The following is a 21,802-nucleotide window of genomic DNA, read 5'->3' as shown; positions in this document are numbered from 1 at the left end:
GTGTGCAGTGGGTGTGTGTCTCTGGGTGTGTGTTCAGTGTGGGCAGTGTGTGTCTCTGGGCGTGTGTGCAGTGGGTGTGTGTCTCTGGGTGTGTGTTCAGTGTGGGCAGTGTGTGTCTCTGGGCGTGTGTGCAGTGGGTGTGTGTCTCTGGGTGTGTGTTCAGTGTGGGCAGTGTGTGTCTCTGGGTGTGTGTGCAGTGGGTGGGTGTGTCTCTGGGTGTGGGCAGTGTGTGTCTCTGGGTGTGTGTGCAGTGGGTGTGTGTCTCTGGGTGTGTTCAGTGTGTGCAGTGGGTGTGTGTCTCCGGGTGTGTGTTCAGTGTGGGCAGTGTGTGTCTCTGGGCGTGTGTGCAGTGGGTGTGTGTCTCTGGGCGTGTGTGACCCGTAGGATGTCATGGGGGGGGGTCATAGCTGCAGGAGGGGCACAGGGCCCTGCCTATGCTACAGCAATAACTGCAGGTAAAAGTGGTCAGGGAACCGGCTCGTGGGGGGCCTTTTTGAACAGAATAAGTCTGGTGCCCGCATTGGGGAACCGCTGCGTGGCTGTGGCATGCGGCTGTGGCATGTGCCGTCAGGTCAGGGACCTGGGACTTAGCTGCCGTAAAGCTGTTGGGCTGGTACCTTTCAGCTCACTCCAGGGGAGGCTGGCGGGGGCTGGGGCGAGGGGGAGCTGACATCAAACTCCTCCCACAACTCCGGGACCTCACTGGAGAGACTCCCTTGAAGGGTTAAACAGGCCTCCAGGGGCAGGCCCCTCATGGTTAACCAAGCCGCAGCTCTCCCGGCCCTGACATGGGGCTCCTTGCCGCGGCCCTGGGGGGTCGCCACACACGGACCCCTCTAGAGAAGACAGGGCCGGGGGGCGGGGGGCCCCTCTCTCTGCCTAGAGCCTGCACTGGCAGGTTTCCCCGTATAGCTGTATCGGTGTGGGCACGGCTGCACGGGGAGAGAAGGGCTGATGCCAATTTCTACATGCCTGGATCGGGGTAACTGCAGCTGCCTCGGGTGCAGCTGGCATCGCGGGGTCACTGTGACCCACACCGGCCACACAGCTGTGCCGCTTACGCTGGCCAGGGCAGAGCAGGCCAAGTGGCCACCCACTTGTGGCGCCCGGGGTCACCGGCTTGGTCCCACAGGAGGAGCTAGACCCTGTTCCTGGTGCTCGGTGACTTTCGTTCCCTGGGGCAGTGCAGGGGGCGTAAGGTGGGCGGGGATGGAGCAGCACTGAGCCAGGCCAGCACAGAAACTGCAGCCGTCTTCCTATTCATGATCGGAGCCGGGAAAGGAGAAGGGACAAGGATACTGCAGCAGTTCCCCTCTTAGGCCGTCCGTCCCTGTGGAGCCCAGGGGCTGGGGGGGCCCTCAGGTGTCCGGTCCCCTAGTCCAGGCAAACTTCGAGACCGGTGGGGTTTGCATATCAAAAGGCCCAGCCGAGTCTGGCCTGTTGGAGTAGCGGTTCTGCCCCATGCAGCAGGGAGGGCCCTCGGCCCCAGGCCCCACAGTCATTAATGTGTTGGGCTAACACAGAGCAGACACAAAGGCCACAGATACCTGCGGGCCAGGAGCCAGCACACGGCCAGACTAAGGCCATTGATATGCAGCTGAAAGCAGGGCCAGGGCCCTGAGGCAGGAGGCAGAGCCCAGTTTGAAATGCCCGGTGGCGGGGGAAGATAACATGCAGCTGGATGGGGGCGGGTCGCTGAGATCCCTTTGGAATGTGAGTTTGTTTGGATCCTGGGAGATTTAATCAAGAGCTGGAATCCCCTGCTCAGCAGAGCCAGGTGGGGCGGGTCAGGAAAGGCACTGGGTGTTGCCCTCTGCATCAGCCTGCATGTGCCCTTATGCCTTCCCCCCCTCCCCTGCCGTGATATCTACAGAGCACATGGCAAGGGCTGGGCAGGCTGAGACCACCTGCATCAGCTCACTTCCTTGTGTCCTCCTGTCTGGCTCTTGTACCCACCTGGGGTCTCTTATTCATAGAGCTTAAGGGCAAAAGGAGCCATCCGACCACCATCGTTTGCACTCCTTCCTAGCACAGGCCGGGGGGGTTCACCCCCTTTCCCCTGCTTTGAGCCCACTCACTAAAGCATCTTCCAGGAAGGCACCAACCTGGCTCTGATGCCACTGAGGGACAGAGACTCCTCGTGGCCCTGGGGAGTTTGTCCTAGTGGCTGGTGGCCTCCATTCATATTTAGAGCTTGTGCACATGGGGAACTGTCCTGGCCTCGCTGCGCTCGGGTGGGGATAGCACAGAGCGCTCCGGTGTGTCCCCGGGTGTGGAGCGCCCCGGTGTGTCCCCAGGTGTGGAGCGCCCCGGTGTGTCTCTGGGTGTGTCCCCAGGTGTGGAGCGCCCCGGTGTGTCCCCAGGTGTGTCCCCAGGTGTGGAGCGCTCCGGTGTGTCTCCGGGTGTGTCTCTGGGTGTGTCCCCAGGTGTGGAACACTCTGGTGTGTCTCCGGGTGTGTCTCCGGGTGTGGAGCGCTCCGGTGTGTCTCTGGGTGTGTCTCCGGGTGTGGAGCGCTCCGGTGTGTCTCCGGGTGTGTCTCCGGGTGTGGAGCGCTCCGGTGTGTCTCCGGGTGTGGAGCGCTCCGGTGTGTCTCCGGGTGTGTCTCCGGGTGTGGAGCGCTCCGGTGTGTCTCCGGGTGTGGAGCGCTCCGGTGTGTCTCCGGGTGTGTCTCCGGGTGTGGAGCGCTCCGGTGTGTCTCCGGGTGTGGAGCGCTCCGGTGTGTCTCCAGGTGTGTCTCCGGGTGTGGAGCGCTCCGGTGTGTCTCCGGGTGTGTCCCCAGGTGTGGAGCGCTCCGGTGTGTCTCCGGGTGTGTCTCCGGGTGTGGAGCGCTCCGGTGTGTCTCCGGGTGTGTCCCCAGGTGTGGAGCGCTCCGGTGTGTCTCCGGGTGTGTCTCCGGGTGTGGAGCGCTCCGGTGTGTCTCCGGGTGTGTCCCCAGGTGTGGAGCGCTCCGGTGTGTCTCTGGGTGTGTCTCCGGGTGTGGAGCGCTCCGGTGTGTCTCCGGGTGTGTCCCCGGGTGTGTCCCCAGGTGTGGAGCGCTCCGGTGTGTCTCTGGGTGTGTCTCCGGGTGTGGAGCGCTCCGGTGTGTCTCCGGGTGTGTCCCCGGGTGTGGAGCAGGTCTGTGGCCTGACCATACTGCTGCGGTTCCCCTGGTAATGGTTCCCCTGGAGACAAACCTGTGGACTGGAAACTCTTCTGGGCAGGGACCCGCCACTGACATGTTTACGTAGGGCCTAGCACAACTGGGCTCTGCCAGGTCCCAGACAAAGGCAGGGAAGTTCCAAGGGACGCAAGACGCGATTTTCCAGAGGAGGGTGACTAGCCATGGGAATTGCCATGGGACGGGATGGATTCTCCTGCGCCTGGGGTCTTGGAATCCATCCAGACGGGCTCTCCGAAATCTGCCCCAGTCCCACGCCCAAGCTGTGGGGCTCCACACACAAACCACGGGGTGGGTGGGGGGAGGTTCTCCAGCCTGCGTGATGCAGGTCAGACAGGATGATCTAACCCCCCTCTGGCCTGCCCAGGTGAGAATGGTCCTGAGCCTGCAGTTCTACCCCAGCCTGCCCCCAGCAAGCTGCTCGCTCAGCTAGTGAGTTAAAGGCCTGAAGCCAGTGGGGTCTGTCCCTCTGCATGTTTCCGCCTAAACACCAGATCCCTTTTGGAGCCCTGCCAGGCTCTTGTGATCTGAGATCTTGTGGCAGTGAGTTCCACAGACCAGGGTGCATTGTGTCAATGCGGTATGCTCTCTGCACACTCTGGGAAGGGGTGGGCAAAGGGCAGAAGAATCATAGGACTGGGAGGGACCTCAGAAGGTTATCTAGTCCAGTCCCCCGCTCACCCCATCCATGGCAGCAGGGGAGAAAGGCTCCTGGCAGGCGGTGCAGCCGGGGCTGGGGAAGCAGTGCCTCCCCCCAGCGACAGGTCCCTGCACAGGGGCCGTGCTCCCCATCCCTCCCTGCCTGGCTGGGCTAGGACCCCGCAGGGTAGCCCCGTTCCCTGCTGGCTGCAGCTCCCCCAGGCCCGCAGGGAGCAAGTCTCGGTCCCCAAGGCCGCCCCGGGGCAGGAATGCGGCTGACCCGAGCCTGAGCAGGGGCGGGGCGGGGGCGGCCCATTGTTGGCGCGGTGTAACCCGAGCGCTGCGCTCCGCACGCCCAGCGGCCCCTCCTGCGCTGCCGCCAGAGGCGGGGAGCCGGCGCCGGGAGCTGCAGAGCGCGGCCAGGGCGCCCGGGGGAAGGAGCCAGCCCGGCTGCGCGCAAGGGGCTCCCGGCAGCTCCAGCCCAGACCCCCAGCGCCCCTTCCCGAGCCTCCGGGATGCGGAGGGATGGAGCCCGGCCCTAGAGCCCCGCAGCAGGGAGCCGGCGGCGGTGAGGGGTCGGGGAGCCGGGCGCTGGTGGCAGGGGGCGGTGGGGAGCCGGGGGCTGGTGGCAGGGAGCGGTGGGGGGCCGGGGGCGGTGGGGAGCCGGGGGCTGGTGGCAGGGAGCGGTGGGGGGCCGGGCGCTGGTGGCAGGGAGCGGTGGGGGGCCGGAGGGGGGCCGGGCGCTGGTGGCAGGGAGCGGTGGGGGGCCGGGCGCTGGTGGCAGGGAGCGGTGGGGGGCCGGGGGCTGGTGGCAGGGAGCGGTGGGGGGCCGGGGGCTGGAGGGGGGCCGGGGGCTGGTGGCAGGGAGCGGTGGGGGGCCGGGCGCTGGTGGCAGGGAGCGGTGGGGGGCCGGAGGGGGGCCGGGGGCTGGTGGCAGGGAGCGGTGGGGGGCCGGGGGCTGGAGGGGGGCCGGGCGCTGGTGGCAGGGCGGGGGGGCGGGCACCCCGGGGCCGCTGGACTCGCCCGGGGGCAGCAGAAAAGGGAAACTTTCTTGTGCCGGTTGCTTGAGCTCCGCTCCGGGGAACGGGAGCTGCGGAGCGGGGAGCTCCCCGGGAGCCCGGGCGGGGCCGGCGGACTTTGCCCGTGTCCTGCAGCAACGGGGTCTGTAAATCTGTGACCAGCCGCGCCGGGCGCTGGAAGCCTTTGTCAGGCAGATTAACCATTAAACTGGCCGGCCGCCCCGCGGCTCCCCCCATGGGCGCTGGAACCTGGGTGCGGGGGGGGCGCTGCCCCCCGGCGATTCCATCACATCTAGGGTCTGAGTTTGGTTCCCTGGCCCTCGGCGCCCCTGCTCCCCGGTCACCCCACCCAGACACGGGGAGCCCCCAGGCGCGCCCAGCCTGCCCGGCCAGGGGCAGTGGAAGCCGGGGGGCGGGCAGCCCTTGTTTCCGCAGTGGCCGGTGGGCTGCGGGGCTGGGGGCGAGTCCGGGCTGGCGCTGGCTGGAGGGAGCGGCCGGGGCTGGGCTGGTTCCCCCGCGCCCTGCCTGCGCCCAGCGCTGTGACGGGGCAGGGGATGGGGAGACAGTGGGGGGAGCGGTCACCAGTGCGATCTCGCAGCCCCGGTCCCATGCCCTGACTGGTGGTGGAGGGGACCCTGTCTCCTGGAAGCGCCTGGTTCTCCCAGCCTTGGCTGGAGCCAGCTCCGTGGGGTGACTCTTCCCCCCCCACCCGCACCCTCCTCCCTGCTGGGATAACTCGGATTGTCCCAGGGTGTCCAGGACACCGAGGCAGCCCCCTGCCCTCCCACTGGCTCCTGGATCCCTGCTCCGCCCGCGCTGACCCTGTTCTGAAGTAGCTCTGGGAGAGCAGTGTCCGCCAGGCTGGCACACCCCTGCCTGGGGGCCAAATGCTGCCAGCCCCCTGCAGGAAGGGTGGAGGGGTCCTCTTGGGCCCACACCCTCCCTCCAGGCCCTTGCCCGCTCCGGATGGAGCGGAATGGAAGGGGTTAACAGCTCAGCTCGTGGTGGGGAGTCTGCATTGCCCCCCTGCGGCGGGGGTTGAGGCTCTGGGGGTTCCCCGGGGGCTGGAACACTCGGGGCGCGAGCAGGTTGTGGCCGCGGCAGGGTAAGTGGCTCTCTCTGGCCCTGTGTTTTCAGGCTGTGAGGGCTCAAGGCTGAGCCAGGAAAGGAAGGGCAGGAAGATGCAGCCACTGCCCTGTGCCCTGCTGAGCCTCCTGGCAGCGGTGACAACAGGGGCTCAAGCAGCTGCTTCCCCAGGAAGGACAATGGAGCCAGGTATGAAAGGCCAGAGAGGGGCCTGGCGCAGGCAGGACAGAGCCCGGGGGTGAGGGGAGCTGGGAGGAAGGACCAGGGGTAGCCTGGGAGCCCGCAGAGCTGCCGGGAGCAGGGGGAAATAGCTGGAGTCCCAGCCTAGTTCTTAGCACTCGGGCCTGGGGCCGTGCGGGTAGGTGTGCATGGCACACAGGCGTGTGCAAGAACGGGGCGGTGGCACGGAGTGTGTGCCCAGCACGGGGAGGCGCTGTTCAGAGGCGGGTACCACCACGAGTATCGAGTGCGGCTCCAGTGGCCGCAGGCTCCAGGCCGGCTCCTGTTGCACGAGGCCCGGTGCAGACAGATGGTGCAGTTCACCGCTACGGGGGTCGCACTGTGCTCCAGCCAGGCGTGGGGCACAGCTGGGCAGCTTTGCTGAGGTTTTTCTGTCTTTCTCCTGGCGCTCGGCTGAGTAGCCCACGTAGGATGCCGGGGACTTCCGAGCAGCTTGATTGGTGCTTGGTTCCTGGGTCCCTTGGTGGTGCTTGGGAGGTGCCCAGTGAGACTCTCACAGGATGGAGGGTTAGTTAGTATTGTGGTAACAGCCAGAGACCTCAGCTCAGGGGGCACCGACTTGGCTTTTCAAAGCCCTCAGCTAATGGAGCGTTTGGCCCTGGCCCTTCCCCAGGGGCCCAGAGTCTGGCTCCTCGAGGCTGGGCCAAGAGGAGCCCTTTCGCCTCAGACCTGGCAGCTGGCTTGGGAGCGGTTATTTGTCTTGCGGGCTGTGGGCGGGTTCAGGCTCCTGATAACTCTGCTCTCAGGCTGTGCTCTGGTGTCAGCCACTGAGCCCCAAGCCAGCAGCTGATGGAGACACTGCTTGAATGATCAAACCTCCCTCCCACCCCATCTCCTGGGTCTGCCCGAGCAAGGCCCTGGCCCTGGCCCTGCAGTGGAGTGAGCCAGGCCGGCAGCTGGAGTCACTCGTTATGGATTCTCTGGCTTTGTTCAGGACGTGTCCTGGTTAAAGTGTGGTTCTGAGGGACTTGGGGTCAGCTCTCATTGGCTCTGACTCCAGATCAAACCTGCTCCATTTACACACAAAGCAGCCAGCCCCGCAGACCCTTGACATCTGGCCCCTTCTTCCCTCTCCTCATCTGCAGCCCTAAGGGTTCTCAGTCACCACGCCTGGGGCAGAACGGACTCACTCCCCTCACTCTGCAGGGCTAGCAGGAGCGGAGCTGGTCGGGGTGGGAGGGAATCCCCCTCGCCCCCCTCTGGCGTGCCGTGAGGGGGCAGGCAGCCGAACAGAGCAGCGCCTGGCTGGGGATGGGCAGGGCCCTTCGGAGGGGATAGGTGGTGTCCGGTCTGGAGATCAGCTGTGAGAACTCCGGCAAGGTCAGGGCCAGTCAGGGGCAGCAAGAGAGGGGCTGGGTGGGGCCATGGTGCAGCGAGCTGTGGGGTGGGGGAGTGCCCGCCCGCCAGGTTCCCATGGCCCTGCTTTGCGGGGGTGTCACCAGAGCAATTACGGTTCAAATCCAGGTTAGACAAACAGGCCGCGGGAAGTGCTGGAGGCAGCTAAGTGTGAAAACCCGTCACTCCCACTGGCCATTCCCAGCTGGGAGCCCTCCCGCCCCAGCCCAGGCAGCGCTGGGGAGGGGGCGGGGGGGCTAAATGCTGCTCCCCTGTGCTGGCTCAGTGCTCTCCTCAGCCCTGCCAAGGGGGCCGGGGCTGGGCCCAGGCAGAGCATGGGAAGGGGAAGAAAATGGGCCCCGCTGGAGGTCAGACGGGAAGAGGGGCTGGCGGGGGAGGAGCTGCAGTCCCTGGCTGCCTGAGGGGTCCATTTGGGAGCCTGTCAAGCAGCCAGCTGAGGGATGTCTCTGTCTGGGTGCCCTGGAGGCCGGGAGGGGGCACGTGCAGAGCTCCCTTCTCGGCAGGGCCGGTGCGGAGAGCTGGGCTGGGGGTTCGGCTGAACGCGAGGAGGCTCTGCAGCAGGAGATCGGGGGTGCTGTCAATGGGAGAAGGCTGCGGGCAGGGGGTGATGGCACCCGCCCTGAGTGGGGATCCTGGGCCCTTGGCCCCCAGTGTTAATGCTGGGCATGCCCCATGCCAAGGGCCTCTGGAAAGGGGAGCCAATGCCACGGGCAGCCTGGCTCTAGGATCCAGAAAACCAGCCCCCAACACCTACCCTGTGCTGGCCACACAGGGGCCCAGGCCCTGGCCTTGGAGTGGTGCGGAGAGGAGGGAGCAGGCCCTGTGGCCTGGGCTCGTCAGCTGGCTGTGTGTGGGGCCCGGGGGCAGCAGTAAGTCCATGCCAACCAGTGGCTGCTGATTAAAGCCTCTTATCTCTGGGCTGTCTGCCCAGGGCAGGGTCCATGCTCCTGCCTGTGGCTCCTCACGTGCTTGGAAATGCCACCGCAGGACACGCTGCCCCCATCTGCCCTGGCTTGTCCATTGCAGAGGGTGGAAGGAGCAGCTGCTTGGGGCCTGCCTGGGGCAGAGGTCCCACTTGGCTGCCCCGGCCCATGGCTGGCCTCTCCGCAGGGTGTCAGTGTGGTGGGGAGCTGGGGGAGCCCCCGCAGCCAACAGAGCTGCTGAGCTTGTCTGTGGAGGGATGAGCTGCCTGCGGGCCCTGGCGCTCAGCTGTGTCCCCTCTGTGCTGGGCAGCGCTGTTTGAGAGCCGCCTGCTGGAGACGGAGGAGGAGCACCTCCTGCTGGACCCCGGCCACGTGCTGAAGCTTCACTGCGATGCCAACCACAGCCTGGACGTCGCCTGGTACAAGGAGGCCAAGCAGCTCTTCCCAGGCGGGCGCGTCCGCATCTGGCAGCGCACGCTGGAGATTGCCGAGGTCGCCTACGAGGACTCGGGGCTCTATGTGTGCCGGGCGCAGGACACTGGCCAGAGTCTGCACAACTTCACCATCTCCGTTGTGGGTGAGAGCCCCGGGCAGGTGGGCCTGTCCTGCCCCACTCCCCGCAGCACCCCCTGCTGGGAGAGCCCAGGATCAGCCTACCTGGGAACGCTCCCCCCCACCCGCACTCCCCAAGCCAGCCAGTGCTCCTGCCCCGCTCCTGGCAGCGTCCCCTGCTTGGTCTGGAGTAGCTGGGTACACTCTCCAAAGCCAGTGCCCTGCCCCACTCCAAAGAACTGGGGTTGGAGTAGCCGGGAGCTCCCCGGCAGCAGGAATGTGACCCCTCTCGTAACACTTTCCTTCAGACTCGCTGGCCTCAGGTGATGATGACGAAGACAGCAACGGGGACAGGTCCCTCGGTGATTCAAACGAGGAGCCCACTTACCGCAGAGGTCAGTCCCGGGGCTAGCTGCCTGCATGGCAGGGGCTGTCCTGAGCCCCCAGCTCTGCTGGAGCAAGAGACGAGGGAAAAGGAGTTTGGTGTTGGGTTATTCAAGCTGCCAGGAGTGCAGGGCACCCTGCCCGTACGCCTCTTTCTCTGCAGGAACATTGCTGTGCCCCTCCCATCAGCCCCCATGTGCTTGGCAGCCTCTGTGTGTCACCCACGGCAGGCGGCTGAACGGGGCCATGTCCTGGCCTGTGCTCAGCTGCACAGGGTTCCCGGGTTAAGCTCTGTGCCTGGGGCAGAGGGCAGTGCTGGGGGAGTGCTGCTGCGCCTGCCGGATGGCTTTGCAGTCCTCTTCCTTGCTGTCCCAGTGTTCGATACATGGGAGCTTTGGAGGAGCTGGAGCACGGCCTCGCCGCAGGATGGGCTGGGTCCCTGGGCACAGCGCCGTGCACTCTCCAAGCCCTGGTGCTTGGCACTGGGAACGTCTCCCGACCCCGGGGCTAATGGCCGTCAATCGTGCGATGTCTTCCTCAGCCCCGTATTGGACGCAGCCTCACCGGATGGATAAGAAGCTGTATGCTGTCCCTGCGGGAAACACCGTCAAGTTCCGCTGCCCGGCGTCAGGGAGTCCCAGCCCCAGCATCCGCTGGCTAAAGAACGGGCGGGAGTTCCGGGGGGAGCACCGCATCGGCGGGATTCGGGTAAGCGTGATCCCAGGGAGCCGATCGGAGCTGTCACCTCTCCTCCCTTGGGCTCTCCCCCGGTCCCCTGGAGGCCTCTGGCTGAGATCAGAGCTTCCTGTAACCAGGCGCTGCCTCTGAGCCGAGCCCTCCGGGATAAGGGGAAGGCTTCTGCCTGCCCGCTCCATGGGGGGCTCTGCTGGGCACCGGGTGCCGTCTGCCTCCCCTCACCTGGTGCTTGTGTCCCCATCTCTCTGCAGCTCCGGCCCCAGCACTGGAGCTTGGTCATGGAGAGCGTGGTGCCTTCCGACCGGGGGAACTACACCTGCCTGGTGGAGAACCAGGCCGGCAGCATCCGGTACAGCTACTTGCTGGACGTGTTAGGTGAGGCCTTTCCCTGTGCCAGGGCAGCCCTGGCTCACAGCAGTAGGAGGGGACACTGACTCTAGGACTTCCCCATTCAAGTGCTGCCTGGCGCAGACTAACGGGGACTGTACTAACGAGGGAACACGAACGAGGGGTCTGTGTCCCTGTCAGGGGCCGTCCCCATGCAGCCTGGGAGCAGACCAGACGCCTGGGTGCAGGGTCACTGATCCCAAAGCTTCACAGCGTGTTGGGGATCATCTGGGTCCTGGCATCAAATGAAAGCAACTAACCCCCAGCCGGGACCTGCCTCCTGCCCCTCTCTGGCCCTCCTCTTCTGGCTGCTGCGGGCCTGGAGGAATTCCTGGCCGGGCGGTGGTGCTGGGCTGGCAAGGTGTCTGCGGCAGCCATGGGTAATGGTGGAGGAGAGTCAGCCGCCAGGGCGAGGAGGGAGGTGGACAGACAAGCAAGAGACATGCTCTGACCTGAGTGAGCAGCTGGGTGCTGCAGCGGGGGAGGGAGGGGGCTCCCGTCTGACCCCTGGGGAAGAGGTACAGAGAGGCTGTGACCGCCCCAGGGCACGGAGGGAGTTGGTGACACAAACCAGGTGCCCTGCCTGCTAGTGCCCTGCTCTGCCCACTTGGCCGGGGCCCCCTGCGGCGGCTGGCGCATGGCGCGTGCGGGGCGGAGTCGGCCCTGCTGCAGGCTGTCCAGCTGGGCGATGCTGCTCTCTTCTTCCCTCCCGGCAGAGAGGTCCCCGCACAGGCCCATCCTGCAGGCCGGGCTGCCTGCCAACACCACGGCGGTGGTGGGCAGCGACGTGGAGTTCTTCTGCAAGGTGTACAGCGACGCCCAGCCCCACATCCAGTGGCTCAGACACATCGAGGTGAACGGCAGCAGCTTCGGCCCCGACGGGGTGCCCTACGTCCAAGTGCTCAAGGTAACTGCCCGGGCTAGCCCCTCCTGGTGCAGGGCGCTGGCTCTCTGGGGCGCACGTGGCCCCCAGGGCCCTGGTGGGACTCGAGGCAGCCTGGGGGCGGGGAGCAGTGGGAGGAGTCCCAGACCTAGGGGCAGCAGGGTATCCTCGAGGGGCTCAGGCCAAGCAGGAATGGCCGGGCAGGCTCAGCCTGGGTCCATGGAGCTCAGCGCCCCACCGCCATGGGAAAGAATCAGCTGCCCGCTGGGACCCCTTTGCCCTGCAGCCCAGCTTGAGGAGGAGGCCAGGGCCCGTGTGTGGGGCTGGGCCCTGATGCTGCGGCTCTGACCCCCGCAGACAGCCGACATTAACAGCTCGGAGGTCGAGGTGCTGCACCTGCACAATGTCTCCAGGGAGGATGCTGGGGAATACACCTGCCTGGCCGGGAACTCCATCGGCCTGTCCTACCAGTCAGCCTGGCTCACCGTGCTGCCAGGTAAGGCTGGGGGGCTGGGAGAGCTCCGGCCATGGCAGGGTCCCCACCTGCCGAGACCCCGGGTGTGCGGGGCGGAGCAGGGCCCAGGCTCACTGGCTTCGCTCTCCAGCAGAGGAGCTGGGGCGGGAGGTGGAGACCCCCGAGACCAAGTACACCGACATCGTCATCTACACGTCGGGCTCCCTGGCTGTGGCCATGGCTGCCGTCATCGTGGTGCTGTGCCGCATGCAGACCCAGCCCAGCAAACAGCCCCTGGAGCCCATGGCCGTTCACAAGCTCTCCAAATTCCCGCTCATCAGACAGGTACGTCCGGGGCACGGGGGGCCTGCGAGCCCCCAGCAGATCTTGGACACGGCGCGTTGGGCACAGCCCTCTGCTGAGTCTGCAGGGCGAGGGCCCGGCCGCGGTGTGGGCACGGTACTGCCCTGCCCTGCGCCTGGCTGCAACCTCCCGCTGCGGCCGTGCCGTGTGCTGCACCTCTTCCCCCCTCTCCCCCGCCCAGCCGAGCCCTGCAACCCCTTCCCCCTCTCCCCCGCCCAGCCGAGCCCTGCAACCCCTTCCCCCCACTCCCCCGCCCAGCCGAGCCCTGCAACCCCTTCCCCCTCTCCCCCGCCCAGCCGAGCCCTGCAACCCCTTCCCCCCACTCCCCCGCCCAGCCGAGCCCTGCAACCCCTTCCCCCCACTCCCCCGCCCAGCCGAGCCCTGCAACCCCTTCCCCCTCTCCCCGCCGAGCCGAGCCCTGCAACCCCTTCCCCCCTCTCCCCCGCCCAGCCGAGCCCTGCAACCCCTTCCCCCTCTCCCCGCCCAGCCGAGCCCTGCAACCCCTTCCCCCACTCCCCCGCCCAGCCGAGCCCTGCAACCCCTTCCCCCACTCCCCCGCCCAGCCGAGCCGTGCCCTGCAACCCCTTCCCCCTCTCCCCCGCCCAGCTGAGCCCTGCAACCCCTTCCCCCAACTCCCTCGCCCAGCCGAGCCCTGCAACCCCTTCCCCCCTCTCCCCCGCCCAGCCGAGCCGTGCCCTGCAACCCCTTCCCCCCTCTCCCCCGCCCAGCCGAGCCGTGCCCTGCAACCCCTTCCCCCTCTCCCCGCCGAGCCGAGCCCTGCAACCCCTTCCCCCCTCTCCCCGCCCAGCCGAGCCCTGCAACCCCTTCCCCCTCTCCCCCGCCCAGCCGAGCCGTGCCCTGCAACCCCTTCCCCCACTCCCCCGCCCAGCCGAGCCCTGCAACCCCTTCCCCCCTCTCCCCGCCGAGCCGAGCCCTGCAACCCCTTCCCCCTCTCCCCCGCCCAGCCGAGCCGTGCCCTGCAACCCCTTCCCCCCACTCCCCCGCCCAGCCGAGCCGTGCCCTGCAACCCCTTCCCCCCACTCCCCCGCCCAGCCGAGCCGTGCCCTGCAACCCCTTCCCCCCACTCCCCCGCCCAGCCGAGCCGTGCCCTGCAACCCCTTCCCCCCTCTCCCCCGCCCAGCCGAGCCGAGCCCTGCAACCCCTTCCCCCTCTCCCCCGCTGAGCCGAGCCCTGCAACCCCTTCCCCCCTCTCCCCCGCCCAGCCGAGCCGTGCCCTGCAACCCCTTCCCCCCTCTCCCCCGCCCAGCCGTGCCCTGCAACCCCTTCCCCCTCTCCCCCGCCCAGCCGAGCCCTGCAACCCCTTCCCCCCACTCCCCCGCCCAGCCGAGCCCTGCAACCCCTTCCCCCCTCTCCCCGCCGAGCCGAGCCCTGCAACCCCTTCCCCCCACTCCCCCGCCCAGCCGAGCCGTGCCCTGCAACCCCTTCCCCCCACTCCCCCGCCCAGCCGAGCCGAGCCCTGCAACCCCTTCCCCCCTCTCCCCCGCCCAGCCGAGCCGAGCCCTGCAACCCCTTCCCCCTCTCCCCCGCTGAGCCGAGCCCTGCAACCCCTTCCCCCCTCTCCCCCGCCCAGCCGAGCCGTGCCCTGCAACCCCTTCCCCCCTCTCCCCCGCCCAGCCGAGCCCTGCAACCCCTTCCCCCCTCTCCCGGCCCAGCCGAGCCGTGCCCTGCAACCCCTTCCCCCCTCTCCCCGGCCCAGCCGAGCCGTGCCCTGCAACCCCTTCCCCCCTCTCCCCCGCCCAGCCGAGCCGAGCCCTGCAACCCCTTCCCCCCACTCCCCCGCCGAGCCGAGCCCTGCAACCCCTTCCCCCGCTCCCCGGCCCAGCCGTGCCCTGCCCTGCAACCCCTTCCCCCCTCTCCCCCGCCCAGCCGAGCCGTGCCCTGCCCTGCAACCCCTTCCCCCCACTCCCCCGCCCAGCCGAGCCGTGCCCTGCCCTGCAACCCCTTCCCCCCTCTCCCCCGCCCAGCCGAGCCGTGCCCTGCCCTGCAACCCCTTCCCCCCTCTCCCCCGCCCAGCCGAGCCGTGCCCTGCCCTGCAACCCCTTCCCCCTCTCCCCCGCCCAGCCGAGCCGTGCCCTGCCCTGCAACCCTTCCCCCCTCTCCCCCGCCCAGCCGAGCCGTGCCCTGCAACCGCTTCCTCCCTCTCTCCTGCCCCTCCTCCAACCATACCCTGCACTGCAGTCTCTTCTCCCCAGCTCCGGGGCTGTGCCCTGCACTGCAAACAACCTCTCCCCCCAGCGCTCCCCGGTTTGGCCTGGTGGTGACAGCGGGTCTCTTGGGCTCTCCCTCAGTTCTCCTTGGACTCAAGCTGCTCAGGAAAGTCCAGCACGTCCCTGATGCGCGTCACCCGCCTCTCGTCCAGCTGCACCCCGATGCTGGCCGGGGTCCTGGAGCTTGACCTGCCGCTGGACTCCACGTGGGAGTTCCCCCGAGACAAGTAGGGCCCTGCGCTGCTCTCGGCAGGCCCCAGGGCCGTGCGAAGGCAGGCGTGGTGACGGATCACCTAGCACTGCCCTGCTGCAGGGGGGCTGGGGCTGGGGCCCGGGCAGACAGACAGACAGATCTGGGCCTGGGTTATCGTTTGCCTCAAAGAGCCATTCACAGAGCGAGGGCCCAGCGGAGCAGGCAGGAGACCCGGGGCCTGCCCCAGCCTCTGCCACTGGCTCCCTGCATGGCCCTGGGACATGGGCTCTGGGTCGCTTTACTGAGAGCTCGTTCCGGCTTCTCAGCCTCCTGCCACTGGCTCCCTGCATGGCCCTGGGACATGGGCTCTGGGTCGCTTTACTGAGAGCTCGTTCCGGCTTCTCAGCCTCCTGCCACTGGCTCCCTGCATGGCCCTGGGACATGGGCTCTGGGTCGCTTTACTGAGAGCTCGTTCCGGCTTCTCAGCCTCCTGCCACTGGCTCCCTGCATGGCCCTGGGACATGGGCTCTGGGTCGCTTTACTGAGAGCTCGTTCCGGCTTCTCAGCCTCCTGCCACTGGCTCCCTGCATGGCCCTGGGACATGGGCTCTGGGTCGCTTTACTGAGAGCTCGTTCCGGCTTCTCAGCCTCCTGCCACTGGCTCCCTGCATGGCCCTGGGACATGGGCTCTGGGTCGCTTTACTGAGAGCTCGTTCCGGCTTCTCAGCCTCCTGCCACTGGCTCCCTGCATGGCCCTGGGACATGGGCTCTGGGTTGCTTTACTGAGAGCTCGTTCCGGCTTCTCAGCCTCCTGCCACTGGCTCCTGCATGGCCCTGGGACACAGGCAGGCTTTGAGGCGGGGAGGTGCAGCCCCCGGCCGGTCTGGATTTTCTCTGGTGTGCTCCGTGCGTGGGGAGGGCTGTGTGTGGGGAGGGCCGGGGACGCTTCCTCCCCTCCCTCTCCCGCTCACGGGAGTCTCTGTCCGTTCCGCAGGCTGGTGCTGGGCAAGCCCCTGGGAGAAGGCTGCTTTGGCCAGGTGGTGCGAGCAGAGGCCTATGGGCTGGACAGAGCCGGGCCGGACAGAGCTCTCACTGTGGCCGTGAAGATGCTCAAAGGTAACGGGGCTGCGCGGGGCAGTGTCCCAGGGCTGAGCCCCGGGTACGCATGTTCCCTGCCCTGCACAGTGACCTTCTCCCTCTCCCCCAGACAACGCCACAGACAAGGACCTGGCCGACCTGATCTCCGAGATGGAGATGATGAAACTGATGGACAAGCACAAAAACATCATCAACCTGCTGGGGGTCTGCACACAGGACGGTGAGGGGCTGCCACGCTTCGGGGCGGGCAGGGGCTGCTGGGGGGGGGGTTTATATTCACGGAAGGGGGGTTCGCTGCCATGCTTGGGGCGGGCGGGACTGCTGGGGGGGGGTTATATTCACGGAAGGGGGGTTCGCTGCCATGCTTGGGGCGGGCAGGGGCTGCTGGGGGGGGTTTATATTCACGGAAGGGGGGTTCGCTGCCATGCTTGGGGCGGGCGGGACTGCTGGGGGGCCGGGGGGGCTGCTGAACTCGAAGTGGGGGCGGAGCAGACTGAGCTTGAGGCGGATGGGGGGGTGCTGCCACCCTTTGGAGGGGGGTTGTGCCTTGCGGGGGCTGAGGGGTGCCCCAGCGACCCTGAGCCCCACCGGATGGTCCGGCTCCACAGGGCCACTGTACGTGCTGGTGGAATTTGCCTCCAAGGGGAACCTGCGGGAGTTCCTGCGTGCCCGGCGCCCCCCACGCCTGACTACACCTTCGACGCCAGCGCCGTGCCCGCGGAGCAGCTCTCCTTCAAGGGCTTGCTCTCCTGCGGCTACCAGGTGGCCCGCGGCATGGAGTACCTGGAGTCAAAGAGGGTAAGGCCCTGGCTCTGGGGGGCCGGCTGGGAATGGGGGGGCCCTGGCTCTGGGGCGCCGGCTGGGAATGGGGGGGCCCTGGCTCTGGGGGCGCCGGCTGGGAATGGGGGGGCCCTGGCTCTGGGGCGCCGGCTGGGAATGGGGGGCCCTGGCTCCAGGGCGCCGGCTGGGAATGGGGGCAGCCCTGGCTCCAGGGCGCCGGCTGGGGAATGGGGGGGGCCCTGGCTCCGGGGCGCCGGCTGGGAATGGGGGGGCCCTGGCTCTGGGGCGCCGGCTGGGAATGGGGGGCCCTGGCTCTGGGGGCGCCGGCTGGGAATGGGGGCAGCCCTGGCTCCAGGGCGCCGGCTGGGAATGGGGGGGGGCCCTGGCTCTGGGGGCGCCGGCTGGGAATGGGGACGGCCCTGGCTCCGGCTGGGAATGGGCTTGGCCCTGGCTCCGGGGCGCCGGCTGGGAATGGGCTTGGCCCTGGCTCCGGGGGCGCCGGCTGGGAATGGGGGGGGCCCTGGCTCTGGGGGCGCCGGCTGGGAATGGGCTTGGCCCTGGGCTCCGGGGGCGCCGGCTGGGAATGGGCTTGGCCCTGGCTCCGGGGCGCCGGCTGGGAATGGGGGGGCCCTGGCTCCAGCTGGGAATGGGCTTGGCCCTGGCTCCGGGGGCACCGGCTGGGAATGGGCTTGGCCCTGGCTCCGGGGGCACCGGCTGGGAATGGGCTTGGCCCTGGCTCCGGGGCGCCGGCTGGGAATGGGCTTGGCCCTGGCTCTGGGGGGCGCCGGCTGGGAATGGGGGGGCCCTGGCTCTGGGGGCGCCGGCTGGGAATGGGGGGGCCCTGGCTCTGGGGGCGCCAGCTGGGAATGGGGGGGCCCTGGCTCTGGGGGCGCCGGCTGGGAATGGGCTTGGCCCTGGCTCCGGGGCGCCGGCTGGGAATGGGGGGGCCCTGGCTCCAGCTGGGAATGGGCTTGGCCCTGGGCTCCGGGGGCACCGGCTGGGAATGGGCTTGGCCCTGGCTCCGGGGGCACCGGCTGGGAATGGGCTTGGCCCTGGCTCCGGGGCGCCGGCTGGGAATGGGCTTGGCCCTGGCTCCGGGGCGCCGGCTGGGAATGGGGGGGCCCTGGCTCCAGCTGGGAATGGGCTTGGCCCTGGCTCCGGGGCGCCGGCTGGGAATGGGCTTGGCCCTGGCTCTGGGGGCGCCGGCTGGGAATGGGCTTGGCCCTGGCTCTGGGGGGCGCCGGCTGGGAATGGGCTTGGCCCTGGCTCTGGGGGCGCCGGCTGGGAATGGGGGGGCCCTGGCTCTGGGGGCGCCGGCTGGGAATGGGGGGGCCCTGGCTCTGGGGGCGCCGGCTGGGAATGGGGGGGCCCTGGCTCTGAGGGCGCCGGCTGGGAATGGGGGGGCCCTGGCTCCGGGGGGCTGGCTGGGAATGGGGGGGGCCCTGGCTCCCGGCAGACTGAGCGGCATTCCTCCTGCAGGAAGGGACGGGGGTTGCCATCAGGGAAGTCCCAGCCAGCTGGCCCGCTCCAGCTTCTCTGCTGGGCCTTATGGGGGGCAAAGGGGGCTGTGTGCTGTCGAATGCAGGGAACCCAGGGGGTTGCCCATAGCCGAGGTCGTGGCACAAAACCGCTCTCAGTGGAACAGCTCCCCGCACGTCTCCCTGCTCTGGGCCACGGCGCTTGGGGGAGGGCCACTGAAGAGTTAACACGCCCTGGCCCAGAGCGTCCCCCTCCCCCCAGCCCATCACAGGAGCCTGGCTGGGACCCGGCTCTGCCAGGCAGCTACTGGGGGGCAGCAGGTGCTGGGCTCAGGCAGCGCCCGGGGGGGGCGGGAGGCTCCTGGCCCCTGGAGCGGAGGTCGTGGGGAGAGATGTATTTGGCCAGGCCCCCGCTGAGGGTGTCGGGCTGCAGCACGCGCCCCCCCCGGCCCTGAGCTGCCCCCTCCCTGCAGTGCATCCACAGGGACCTGGCCGCCCGCAACGTGCTGGTCACCGAGGAGAACGTGCTGAAAATCGCGGACTTTGGCCTGGCCCGGGACGTCCACCACATCGACTACTATAAAAAGACGAGCAACGTGAGTGCGGTGGGGCGGGGCGGGGCTGCCGAGGGCCGGGGGGGGGAGTAGGGCGGGGCGGTGGGTGGGGAGGGGGGGTGCCAAGGGAGGGGGGTGTGGTGGGATGAGGGGAGGGGTGGGGGGTGCCGAGGGAGGGGGGGGGGGCGAGGGGAGCGGCGGGGGTGCTGAGGGCCGGGAGGGGCGCAGGGTGCCAAGGGAGGGGAGCGGGGTGGGACGAGGGGAGGGCCGGGGGTGCTGAGGGCCGGGAGGGTTGCGGGGAGGGGTGGGGGTGGGACGAGGGGAGGGCCGGGAGGGTTGCGGGGAGGGGCGGGGGGTGCCGAGGGAGGGGTGGGGGTGGGACGAGGGGAGGGCCGGGAGGGTTGCGGGGAGGGGCGGGGGGTGCCGAGGGAGGGGTAGGGGTGGGACGAGGGGAGGGCCGGGAGGGTTGTGGGGAGGGGCGGGGGGTGCCGAGGGTGGGGTGGGGGTGGGACGAGGGGAGGGCCGGGAGGGTTGCGGGGAGGGGCGGGGGTGCCGAGGGAGGGGTGGGGGTGGGACGAGGGGAGGGCCGGGAGGGTTGCGGGGAGGGGCGGGGGGTGCCGAGGGCGGGGTGGGGCGAGGGGAGGGCCGGGAGGGTTGCGGGGGGTGCCGAGGGCGGGGTGGGGGTGGGGGAGGGCCGGGGGGTGCCCAGGGCCGGGAGGGTTGCGGGGAGGAGTGGGGGGTGCCGAGGGAGGGGTGGGGGTGGGACGAGGGGAGGGCCGGGAGGGTTGCGGGGAGGGGCGGGGGGTGCCGAGGGAGGGGTAGGGGTGGGACGAGGGCCGGGAGGGTTGCGGGGAGGGGCGGGGGGTGCCGAGGGCGGGGTGGGACGAGGGGAGGGCCGGGAGGGTTGCGGGGGGGTGCCGAGGGCGGGGTGGGGCGAGGGGAGGGCCGGGAGGGTTGCGGGGAGGGGCGGGGCGTGCCGAGGGCGGGGTGGGGGTGGGGGAGGGCCGGGGGGTGCCCAGGGCCGGGAGGGTTGCGGGGAGAGGTCTCGCCTCCCAGCAGCAGCCGTGGGCTGAGGGCTTTTCGTCTCCCTGCAGGGCCGGCTGCCCGTGAAGTGGATGGCACCCGAGGCCCTGTTCGACAGAGTGTACACGCACCAGAGCGACGTGTGAGTCCGGCTGCGCTGCCAGGGGCCGGGCCTGGCGTGAGGGGGCTGGGGCCTCGGGCCCGCGGGCAGCCCCCGCCGGGGCTAGCTGGGACTGTGCACACAGCAAGGCGTCGAGTGTGCCCCGTTCTCTGAGTAACGGAGGCCAGATGGGCACCCCCAGCCCAGTGACAGTGCCCTGCCCACGGTGCCTGTCCGAGCCCCACGCTGGGCCTGACGCTTGCCCTGTTCCTAGGTGGTCCTTTGGGGTTCTGATGTGGGAGATCTTCACGCTGGGGGGCTCCCCGTACCCTGGGATCCCGGTGGAAGAACTCTTCAAGCTGCTGAAGGAAGGGCACCGCATGGACAAGCCCTCCAACTGCTCCCACGAGCTGTGAGTACCCGCGCTGCCCGCTGGCATGGGGGGGTGGGGGCGGGTTCCTCTGGCTGACGGCTCTCTGCTCTGCCCTGCCTTGCCAGGTACATGCTGATGAGGGAGTGCTGGCATGCTGTCCCCTCCCAGCGCCCCACCTTCAAGCAGCTGGTGGAAGGGCTGGACAAGATCCTGGCAGCTGTCTCGGAGGAGGTAGGTTTGCAGAGCAGGCAGGCGCTGTGTGCGTGGCACAGGAAGGCGGCCAGCGAGTTCCTGGCTTGTCTCTGGGGGGCACGCTCCCTGCGATGCTGACGGCTCTTCCCTCCCACAGTACCTGGACCTGTCCATGCCCTTCGAGCAGTACTCGCCCTCCTGCGAGGACACCACCAGCACCTGCTCCTCCGACGACTCCGTCTTCACCCACGACCCCCTGCCCGTCACTCCCCGCCTCTTCTCCTACCGCAGCGTGAGGACGTGAGGGGCCGCCAGGCACTGGCGTGGCTGCCCAGGGCACCTTGGCTCTGGGGGTTGGACAGCCTGGCAGTGGGGCTGGGAATGACGAGGCAGTTCTTCTGGCACTTCCCCTCCTCCCCACCGCAGGGCCCTGGAGAGAGCTGAGCAGCTGGAGTCTCTGAGCCACGGGCGCCCCCGCCCCCTCCATCCCAGCCCCTGGACCTGCTCCTTGTGAGGGGTTGGCCTCGGCTGGCCTGGGGACTTCCATGGGCCCCCCAGCCTCCAGCTGGCGTCTGCCCTCCAGGCCGTCAGGGCACCCTGGGCCTTCGCACGCTGCCCAGCCCCCAAATGTGCTAGCTGGGCCCCGAACCCAACGCCGCCTCCTGCAGGGTAGAGTGAACTCACGTCGGCCCCTGGGCAAGGGGGGCAGCCCGGGGCGTGGGCGTGGTGCCCAGCGGGGCTGCCTGGGGCCACCCACAGGCCTCGCCCAGGAAACTCTGCTTGTTTTGTTTGATGTCCTTTTTAACCATATTTTTGTGGTACGGTGCCGGTGGGAGCCAGGTGTGTGTGCACACGTGAACACACGCACTGGGAGTGCCCTGCCCAGGGCCCAGCCAGCCGCCCTCACAGCCCACCCAGCCCTGTACATAGCTAGAGAGAGGAATATTTATGTACATAGCGTCTCTAATGCACATGAAAGATCGCCTGGATAAATTATTTTTGGAATAGAGCCTCTTGCTGGAGGTTTCTTGGCTGCCTCTGGGGAGGGGTGGGGGCTGCTGCTCCATGCACCGAGCCCGGGTGTCAGGCCCAGCCTGGACCCTTCCCATGGTGACCTGGGGCTTGGACACGTCTCCCAGAGCCCCTCCTTCCTCGCCCTGCGCTGCTTCCGCAGTGTTGCGGGCGTTTCTGCCAGGCCCTCAGCCCGGGCTTCCGGCTGCAGGCACAGCTTCCGTGTCCAGCCGGCATCCTCCGCCCCGGGCAGGCCTGGAGCCTCGCCCCTGCCGGGTCTCCCCCTTGGCCATGGAGCCCCCTCCGCCTCACCCTCGCTGCAGGGTTTTGCCTCTGCCTGTGGGACCGCCCAAGCAAGCGACGGGCTCCTTTGGGCTGGGCACCATCTCTGGGGTCAGGGACTCGTCCTGGCTCGTCGGCCCCGGGCCTGCTCTCGTCCTCGGCTTGTCTGAAAGCGGGCTCAGCCAGAGGGGCGTGGGGGCAATGCTGCCTGGGGCCGGGCGGCGCCTTGCTCAGTGGGGTGGGGGAGGCACGCCCCCCCCCCCCCCCGGGACACCACTGGAACCTGCGGCAGGGAGGGACGGAAACCTTCGCCCTCAGCGGCTGTGTCGTGTCCCTGGGGGCCGGGGCACA

General features: G+C 68.9%; 1 protein-coding gene across 1 annotated transcript in view; it reads left to right on the top strand.

Annotated features, from left to right (window-relative positions):
- The window catches only part of FGFR4 (fibroblast growth factor receptor 4), a 53,690-nt gene extending 32,563 nt beyond the window's left edge, over positions 1-21,127 (top strand). Inside the window, 18 exon segments of the mRNA XM_077823758.1 lie at positions 5,954-6,091; positions 8,732-8,998; positions 9,282-9,368; positions 9,899-10,065; positions 10,305-10,428; positions 11,157-11,347; positions 11,681-11,819; positions 11,929-12,122; positions 14,450-14,595; positions 15,555-15,676; positions 15,768-15,878; positions 16,267-16,329; positions 16,332-16,456; positions 18,390-18,512; positions 19,565-19,635; positions 19,868-20,005; positions 20,092-20,197; positions 20,316-21,127. Coding sequence (XP_077679884.1) covers positions 5,954-6,091; positions 8,732-8,998; positions 9,282-9,368; positions 9,899-10,065; positions 10,305-10,428; positions 11,157-11,347; positions 11,681-11,819; positions 11,929-12,122; positions 14,450-14,595; positions 15,555-15,676; positions 15,768-15,878; positions 16,267-16,329; positions 16,332-16,456; positions 18,390-18,512; positions 19,565-19,635; positions 19,868-20,005; positions 20,092-20,197; positions 20,316-20,462 — 2,459 coding nt within the window. The 3' untranslated portion in view covers positions 20,463-21,127.
- The last annotated feature ends 675 nt before the right edge of the window (positions 21,128-21,802 follow it).

Source organism: Eretmochelys imbricata, chromosome 8 (genome assembly GCF_965152235.1).
Source record: "Eretmochelys imbricata isolate rEreImb1 chromosome 8, rEreImb1.hap1, whole genome shotgun sequence".
In the NCBI taxonomy this organism is placed as follows: Eukaryota; Metazoa; Chordata; order Testudines; family Cheloniidae; genus Eretmochelys; species Eretmochelys imbricata.
The sequence above is the reverse complement of the archived record's forward strand: the minus strand, read 5'-3'. Positions and strand labels throughout refer to the sequence as shown.